This window comes from Octopus bimaculoides, chromosome 7 (genome assembly GCF_001194135.2).
Source record: "Octopus bimaculoides isolate UCB-OBI-ISO-001 chromosome 7, ASM119413v2, whole genome shotgun sequence".
NCBI classification, from domain to species: Eukaryota; Metazoa; Mollusca; class Cephalopoda; order Octopoda; family Octopodidae; genus Octopus; species Octopus bimaculoides.
In genome coordinates, this window is record NC_068987.1 from 105,278,177 (window position 1) to 105,288,112 (window position 9,936).

Consider the following 9,936-nt stretch of genomic DNA (forward strand, 5'->3'; position numbering starts at 1 on the left):
TCACTAAAGTTACCTACCATCTACATGAAAAACAGGTTTATGCTGTAAGGAAAATATTGGGTTGTCCGGAAAGTCCGTGCCGATTTTTAAAGGGAAGAAAAAGGTCAATAAATACTTGCCATTACATTTTTAATCAACCAAATATGAACCATTTTGTTGCACAGTGCGTCTCCATCTTTCCTTTAACTTGAAAATACCCTCTTCCCAGAATTGAAGTGGTTTCATGGCAAATAAGTCGAAAGGTATGCTACTATAAATTGGCACAAACTTTCCGAACAACCCAATACATTAGCCTTATGTTCTTTTATTCTTTCTTTCTTTTACTTGTTTCAGTCATTTGTCTGCAGCCATGCTGGAGCACTGCCTTTAGTTGAAGAAATCGACCTCAGGACTTATTCTGTGTAAACCCAGTACTTATTCTATCGGTCACTTTTGCCGAACTGCTAAGTTATGGGGATGTAAACACACATCGATTGTCAAGCGATGTTGGTGGGGACAAACACAGATACACAAACGTATACATATATATATATATATGTATATATGACGGGCTTCTTTCAGTTTCCGTTTACCAAATCCACTCACAAGGCTTTGGTCGGCCTGAGGCTATAGTAGAAGACACTTGCCCATGGTGCGACGCAATGGGACTGAACTTGGAACCATGTGGTTGGTAGGCAAGCTTCTTACCACGCAGCCATGCCGGCGCCTACACTTAATATTATTGTAAAAACTTTGGTAATACTTGGCAGTGTTCCATATTTGTATGATGACAATATTATTATTATCATCTTCATCATCTTCATATCTGAGCTGCATAAGGATAAGCATCATGACTATGTTTTATCAAATTTCCCCAACAAAATTTTGATTTTTGTTCGTTGGGTTTATCCATAGCATGATAAAAAAAAAAAAGCAGGTTTTACCACAAACACTACAACTCTTTATTTCCTGTCTTCTAAGTAAGACCATTGTGATATAGCTAAAAAAATTATTACTTTTGTGTAATTTATTAATTACATTCAGGATTGATGTTTGTCTTTTTGAAGTGAACATAGTCGGCATTGGTTCTTCAAAGGGATCATGATATTGGATGGAGAAATTCAAACTAAATCTTTGTTTCGTATGGTTATGGACACCCAAGATTTCAGCAACAACAATAGTGTCATTAAATTCAGTGACAATAGCAGGTAAGTTGATGCATAGTTCTCTTTGCTCTCGTTTTGTTCCCATTTTCACAGACAACGGAGTCTGGTGCAGCTCTCCAGCTTGCGAGCTCCTGCCCGACGATGATGATGATGATGACGATGACGATGACGATGACGATGACGACGACGACGGCGGCGGCGGCGGCGACGACGGCGACGACGATGATTTTCTACATGGATTGAACATTGGCATATTTTCAGGATTTAACATTTTGTGACGGGAGGCTATTAATATTGTATGAGGTGAGAATGGATTTAGGTGGACTGAAATAGTCAGCAATTGTTGTTGTTGTTGTTGGCACTCCGTCGCTTACGACGTCGAGGGTTCCAGTTGATCCGATCAACCGAACAGCCTGCTCGTGAAATTAACGTGCAAGTGGCTGAGCACTCCACAGACACGTGTATCCTTAATGTAGTTCTCGGGGATATTCAGCGTGACACAGTGTGTCAAGGCTGACCCTTTGAATTACAGGCACTACAGAAACAGGAAGTAAGAGTGAGAGAAAGTTGTGGTGTAAGAGTACAGCAGGATTCGCCACCACCCCCTGCCGGAGCCTTGTGGCGCTTTAGGTGTTTTCGCTTAATAAACACTCACAACGCCGGGTCTGGGAATGGAAACCGTGATCCTACAACCGTGAGTCCGCTGCCCTAACCACTGGGCCATTGCGCCTCCACAGTCAGCAATTACATACACAGCATCAAGGAATATTGGAAGTTTTTTCTGGTGCTTAGTACATCAAGTGATGAAGGATTTTGACAAGCAGCTATGATAAAGTCCAGAGGTAAGTGGAGAGACAAGTGTGAAACCTGGCCATCTTGTTAAATGAGAAATGGATATAAAATGATGACAATGGCAACAAAAAGAAGAAGAATGCGCTTTATCTAATTGCTTAATTGCTCAGAAATTGGTATCTATGTTATTGAATTATAATTATTTACATACTACTGCTGCTACAGTTGGATGTTTTCACCTCCATGTTTTTTTCCTGTGTTCAATTATTGTTCTGTGGTTAACCCTCATGCGTAAGATGATATAGTATCATGTCTTCATTTTTATTTATTGACATCACCTTACATATTTTACCTGATTTCTCACCTGCATTGCTTAAAAGTCTTAAAAATATATTGTAAGTAATTTTTGTTGGACTCACCTTGATATTCTTGCTGCAGAAACTGCAATCTTTTATTCCATTGTAGTATGAATAAAATTTGCATGATATTTCTGTTTTGAAAAATATTTACCTCCCTCTATCCTCATCTCCAAGCATAAAGTTGCCTTCCACAGGGTTTGTAGTCTTGCAAACTGCATAGGGATCTCACTAGTGCTTGCAACAAGAAAAAAACTCTAAAGTGGTTGTTGTTAGGAAGGGCATCCAGTTATAGAAACCACACCAAAGCAAACATTGGAGCATAAAGCAGTTGTTGGGCTCATTGGATCCTCTCAAACCAACCAACCTATGCCAGCATAGAACATGGATGTTAAATGATGATGATGAGGATGATGTTGTATTCCCAACCTTCTACTGACATCTTAGCATTTGCACCAAGTAATACTCACAATGGAATATTACTGCCACACCGGAGACTGTGTTATTTCTTCACGGGCGTGGGCATGGCTGTATGGTTAGGAAGCTTGCCTCCCAACCACATGGTTTCGGGTTCAGTCCCACCACGTAGCACCTTGGGCAGGTGTCTTCTGCTATAGTCCCTGGCCGACCGAAGCTTTGTGATTGAATTTGGTAGGCGGAAGTTACTGCCGCGTGTGTATATGTCTATGTATGTGCTTGTGCCTCTCCGAAAGAGAGAGAGGGATACCAACATCTTAAATTACACCTTCCAAAAACGAACCACCTGACCGATCAGCATAGAATCACTCCCAACTATGGAGCTCATAGATATGCCATCTTCTTGCTCTATTTTTCTAAGCTACTACAATGATCTCTGCCCCTTTATGCTAGCTAATTGTATTTTCCTTCCATCCAGACCCATTCCTCCTTGTCACCCTGTTATGTTCTCAAGGATCCACACTTGCCACTTTTCCAGCCCTTCTTTCCCAGAAGGACCGACCCTTGGAATTCCCTCCCTGTCTATGTGTTATATTATTGCTTAGTATTCTTATTTTTATACCCCAAGAAAGGTATTATCTTTTAAGATGATTTATATAACTGTATTTTGGTTGATTTCCAAATTCTAGAGAAAAATTTGCTTTTTGGACCTATGTGTTTTTTCAGTTATTAATTATATTCTGATTGTTTCAGTGCTATTGATGGTTTTGAAGTAAGTGTCTTGTTACCTGAAGACAGTTCCAAAGCTAGTCCTTTTGTGGTAAAAGAAAAACAGAAGAGACATATTATTTTTACTGCAGAGACTCATAATTTCCCTACAGGTATGTATTAATATATATTGGTTTCAAATTTTGGCACAAGGCCAGCAATTTCAGGGGAGCAGATAAGTTAATTGCATCAATCCCAGGGCTCAACTGGTACTTATTATATTGACCTTGAAAGGCAAAGTTGACCTCAAAGGAATTTAAACTCAAAACATAAAGACGGATGAAATACCGTTAAGCATTTTGCCCGGTGTGCTAACGATTCTGTCATCTCTCTTAATATATGATATATTCTTTTCTACTCTAGGCACAAGACCCAAAATTTTGAGGGAGGGGACCAGTTGATTAGATTGACCTCAGTACGCAACTGGTACTTAATTTATCGATTCACATATATAAGAAAATATAAGGGAAGGAAATTTATCATTAAGACATGTTATAATCAAACAAATATGGTTTTTTGTTCTTTTTGATGTGTTAGGATAGTTTGTTGCCATTGTAGGAGAGTGATAATTTGGTATGTCTCCATGATCTACTGTTTCATAACTTATTTTATTCTCATTGCTGAACGATTAATTGTATTTGTTAAAGAGAAAGGATGGCATGTCCAGAAGTTTAAGGGTTTCAGTTTTTGTCAGTGTTATTTTAGGTTAGGCCCAGTGGTTAGGGCAGCGGACTCGCGGTCATAGGATCGTGGTTTCGATTCCCAGACCGGGCGTTGTGAGTGTTTATTGAGCGAAAACACCTAAAGCTCTACAAGGCTCCGGCAGGGGATGATGGTGAACCCTGCTGTACTCTTTCACCACAACTTTCTCTCACTTTTACTTCCTGTTTCTGTTGTGCCTGTAATTCAAAGGGTCAGCCTTGTCACACTGTGTCACGCTGAATATCCCTGAGATCTACGTTAAGGGTACACGTGTCTGTGGAGTGCTCAGCCACTTGCACGTTAATTTCACGAGCAGGCTGTTCCGTTGATTGGATCAACTGGAACCCTTGACGTCGTAAGCGACGGAGTGCCAACAACAACAACAACATTTTAGGTTTCAGATCAGGAGCTTGAAATAAATGGCTTATTGAGATTATATCACATCTCCCTGTGGGACAAGGTGGTCAGAGAGTACTTCTGTCAGTAGCACCTTTCCAATCAATGGATCAATGTTATGTTTCTTAACAGTTGAACATGTTTTGACCGTGTCAGAGAATTAATGGTAAAATCATTAGGACTTTCCAATTGAGAGCAATGTGCAAAGTTAAACCTTACACTTATGAGGTGATTGCAAGTTTAAAGCTCTACAAGGAAGTGTCCCAAGATTCATTCAAGCAAGTGAGAATTTTTCGTCATTGTTTTATCATGTTTTTTTTTTTTTTTTGCATTAGACATATTAAGAATTTTGCTTCCCAAGTGTCTTCTAATATAGCTTTGGATTCACCAAAGCCTTGTGAATGTATTTTGGTAGGCAGAAAGGGAAAGAAGTCCATATTGTATTGCGTCCTTGAGCAGGCACAGAATTCTTATTTCTTTATTGCCCACAAGGGGCTAAACATAGAGGGGACAAACAAGGACAGGCAAAGGGATTAAGTCGATTACAATGACCCCCCAGTGCATAACTTGTACTTAATTTATCGACCCCGAAAGGATGACAGGCAAAGTCGACCTCAGCGGAATTTGAACTCAGAACGTAGTGGCAGACGAAATACCACTAAGTATTTTGCCCGGCGTGCTAACGATTCTGCCAGCTCGCCACCGTCCCCATCCTAATATAATGAACATCAAAGTAAGTTTGCTTCTGTTAATTATTGTTTTAACTCTCTTGATAGGAGTTGCTCCTTTTCCTGGGGCCACTACAGGTACTGGTGGTAGAATTCGAGATGTTCATTGTACTGGACGAGGTGCACATGTTGTAGCAGGCACAGCTGGTTACAGTTTTGGAAATCTTAATATACCTGGTAAGGAGAATAATAATTTCATTTGTTGTTTTTATTAATTTTGTTTGTTTAATATTGATAAAAATAATTCTTATCAGATGTACCTAAAATTTATGCTCAATCTAAGTTTTAGACACAATTCATTGTTTGGTTTAACAGTTCACTCCCTGATTTTTTTGGTGCTTTTAAGGATTCTCAATTTTTTGAAAGTGTTTAGGCCCTGAAGTATTCACAGCTTCATCAAAATCATTTAGTTTCTCAATTTTGTTATTGCACAATATTTTACTGAAAAAACAACTTCCTTTTTTTTTTCTGTAAATTAAATGTTTTTGATTTATGTGTTTGAATTATAATTTCTTTCTTATGGTTTGTATTTTATATTTATTTCTGGTAAGACAAACTGATGTCCAGGAAAAGGTTTATCAACATTGCTTTTTTCCCCTTTTTATTACTTGAATAATTTTATATTCATGCAATTTATAATATTAAATATCCTCAGCTTTATTATCAAGATGGAAAAATGTTTATCTTTTTTAAATCCAAGTGAAGTTTCTCTCAAAATTCAATTGTGTTATATGTATTTGATCAATTTTGTGTTTAGGAATATATAAATTTATAAGAAAGGGTAATTTTTAAATTATAGAAAATGATTATTATTTGTAGTCCAAATAGCATAGTAGTGGAAAGAAATTACCTTGTGCGATGTTTGAATACTGGTAGGTTAAGAGTTAAATTATTGCTACTTGTTTTTTTTTTATGCTTAAAAAATTGTTTTTTATTCTTTGAGTTCTGTTGTATTTCATTTATTTTTCCTTTATTTTTTTTAGGTTATGTTCAGCCATGGGAAGAAGAAAAAAAATTTGATGGTCCTGTAAAGTTTGCTTCTGCTGTGGATGTTGCTATTGAAGCAAGTAATGGTGCCTCAGACTATGGCAACAAATTTGGAGAACCAGTTCTTGCTGGTTTTGCTCGTTCTTTCGGTCTTTGCTTACCAAATGGAGAATGGAAAGAGTATGTAAAACCAATAATGTTTAGTGCTGGAATTGGAATGCTGGAAGATATGCATATAAAAAAACAAGTTGCAGAAGAAGGTGAAAATGTTTTTTTCTATCCTTTTGAATAAATTTGGCTCTGTTGATGTCATAAGAATTTATAAGCTTTGAGAGAATGTGAAATGATTCTTATTTGGAATGGTAGATCTCAAAGGAGATAAAATTATAAAAAAATAGCATGTAAATATTGGGTTAAAAATCCCTTTGGGTCAAAATAGTTGACAGCTGCCATAGGACTTGTCTGTCATATTTACAAGAGATGTGGGTTCATATCCCATGCATAGGCTTTGGCATTTTCTAATCATAGGGTGTTTTAAACTCATGCCAACCTCTCCTTCATTGGACACTAAACTCTGCTTGCAAAGACCTGTTGGGGCAAGTGAAATCGAAATCGTAATTGAACCATATTCGATGACTGGCACCTGCACCAGTGGAGCACTGACAGCACTGTCCTAGCATGTTCATTGCCAGAGCAGCTGTCTGGCTTCCGTGCTAGTGGCCTGTAAATAGCACCATTTGAGCGTGACCGTTACCAGCGTTGCCTTCTGGCACTTGTGCTGGTGGCACGTTAGAAAATCATTTGAGCGAGGTCATTGCCAGTGCCGCTGGACTGGCCCCTGTGCAAGTGGCACGTAAAATACACCATTTTGAGCGTGGCTGTTGCCAGTACCATGTAACTGGCCCTCGTGCCGGTGGCACATAAAAGCACCCACTATACTCTCGGAGTGGTTGGCATTAGGAAGGGCATCCAGCCATAGAAACTCTGCCAGATCTGATTGGAGCCTGGTGCAGCCTTCTGGCTTGCCAGTCCTCAGTAAAATCGTCCAACCCATGCTAGCATGGAAAGCAGACGTTAAACGATGATGATGATTTACATGCTATTCTTGATAACTTTATCTGCTTTGATATTCACAATTCCAAAAAAGAATGATATTTTACTCTATTTCACTTGAACTAAAAAAATTAGAGACTAGGAAACGGGTGGTAGCCTGTGTTATCAAAAGCAGTAAAGTTCATGAGTCTGGATTAGTTTGTTCAGTGTTGGGGAAGAGAGGAATTTAACATTTTAGGACTAATCTTATGTCACAGAGTAAATAAATTTCTCGACTGTTCGTTTCTCTCTGGATGTGGCTGCTTTGGATGCTGAACGGTTATCAGGGTTTCTCTGTGCTTTTAGTCAGCATTTTGTTGACAAAATCAAAAAACAATCATCTGCTTGGACAGTCCCAAATCACCAAATTCTTCTCCCTAAGGTATACAAACTTATCTAAATTCATGACTTTTTTGTATTTATTAGCTTTCCATAGAAGGGGAAATTCGTGGTTGTTTCTTCTTTTTGTCCTACATATTAGACCTATGTTACTACATTCTGCTAGACCTTAGCTTCTATTAAAAGAACATACTGTAATAAATAATTCTAATAAAATGTATAAAATTATTTCATATTGCAATCATCATCATCGTCATCATTTAACTTCTGCTTTCCATGCTAGCATGGGTTGGACGATTTGACTGAGCCTGGCAAACCAGATAGCTGCACCAGGCTCCAATCTGATCTGGCAGAGTTTCTACAGCTGGATGCCCTTCCTAACGCCAACCATTCCGAGAGTGTAGTGGGTGCTTTTACGAGGGCCAGTCTGGTGGTACTGGCAACGGCCACACTCAAATGGTGTTTTTATGTGCTACCTGCACAGGAGTCAGTCCAGCGGTGGTGGCAACGACCTCGCTCGAGTGTTTTGTTCACATGCCACCGGCACAAGTGCCAGTAAGGCGACGCTGGTAACGATCACACTCAAATGGTGCTTTTTTACGCACCACCGGCTTGGAAGCCACAAATATTATTTAATATTACAATATTTGATATTACAAATATTAATATAACAATATAAAAGGTTTTATATTGTTATATGTTTGTAGTGGTATGAATATCTGTTTATTTATTTTTAACACATTCTAGGCAGGTTCAGATGCAAAATATGCTAAGTACTGTAGTGTATGTTTTGAGAGAATAACTTCTCCCTTTTAGAGACAACAGTGTGTTTAACACATTCATCCAATTGGCTCATGGCATCCTGGGACACTGGTGTTTTGATTTTTTTAATGTTTGCTTTATTTTCCGTAACTTTGTTTAATGGTTATCATGTTCAGCATATAATGTGTATATTACCAATGTCATCACTGTTTAATGTCTGCTTTCCATGCTTGCATGGTTTGAACGGTTTGACAGGAGTTGACCAGGCTGGAGCTTGTACCAGACTTCTGTGTCTGTTTTGGCAGGGATTTTATGACTGGATGCCCTTCCTAACACCAGCCACCCAACAGAGTGGACTGAGTGCTTTTTACGTGACATAAGCACAGGCAAGGTGAGTTTTGGCAAGGTTTTTACAGCTGGATTTCCATCCAAACACCAACCACTTTACAGTGTGGACTGGGTACTTTTTACATGGCATCAAATCAAACTCTATCATTAGTTAACTTTGACAATCGACTAAAGTGGACATCCTTCCTACCTTGTTAGTATAATTTAACATGGTTTCTATATGCTTTTAGTCAGCATTTTGTTGACAAAATTTAAAAAAAAACAATCATCTGCTTGAACAAAATTGACTCAATTTAACTGGCCAAAATTAATTTGAGTATTTTATAATTTTACCTTTTCTGAATTTTTCTTACAGGGATGGAAGTGGTAAAAATTGGTGGCCCTGTTTATCGTATCGGTGTTGGGGGTGGTGCAGCATCTTCTGTTGAAGTTCAAGGTGACAACAAATCTGATTTGGATTTTAATGCTGTTCAAAGAGGAGATGCTGAAATGGAACAGAAGTTGAACCGATTAATACGTTCATGTATAGAATTGAAGGAAGGGAACCCAATCCTCAGTATTCATGACCAAGGAGCTGGTGGAAATGGTAAATAATATTATTTTGGTTTATTAATTAAATAAAATAGTAAATAACACTCCATATTTAATTACTATTTAACTTAATTAAAAGTTTTGTTATTCGTCATCATCATCACCATTTTAACACTTCAAATTATTCTGTCATTGTTTTGAATTAATCTTGCATTTTTTTGTAGCTTTGCGAATTCTGCAATGTGATTGTTTATTCTTAGAATAACATTGTAGGGCTGGTGCGAGAGGCCAGATCTGTTTTGTTTTGAATATAATACAGGTAGAATATTTGGGCCAAATATTGTTGGTTTAAATGCTGATGGGTAATGTCAACTTTTCCATGCTTGCCCGGGCCAATTGGAATTCATTGATGTATTGATTTTGCTATGACTGAATGTTCTTCCAGTCACTAACTCTCATTCCCCTGGAGGTGGTCATGTTTCTATGGAAGAATGAAAACGAGGGACTTTGTTTGAATGACAGTGATGTGCCATTTATAACTATCCTATGATGATAAGACAAGAAGACATACAC

At 38.2% G+C, this 9,936-nt stretch overlaps 1 protein-coding gene across 1 annotated transcript in view; it reads left to right on the plus strand.

The window, feature by feature from the left end:
* The window catches only part of LOC106879080 (phosphoribosylformylglycinamidine synthase), a 43,232-nt gene that overhangs the window by 10,364 nt on the left and 22,932 nt on the right, over positions 1-9,936 (plus strand). The window contains exons 6-10 of the mRNA XM_014928513.2: positions 1,047-1,187; positions 3,464-3,591; positions 5,353-5,481; positions 6,288-6,551; positions 9,188-9,418. Of these exons, the coding sequence (XP_014783999.1) occupies positions 1,047-1,187; positions 3,464-3,591; positions 5,353-5,481; positions 6,288-6,551; positions 9,188-9,418 (893 nt within the window). The remainder of the gene's footprint in view (positions 1-1,046; positions 1,188-3,463; positions 3,592-5,352; positions 5,482-6,287; positions 6,552-9,187; positions 9,419-9,936) is intronic.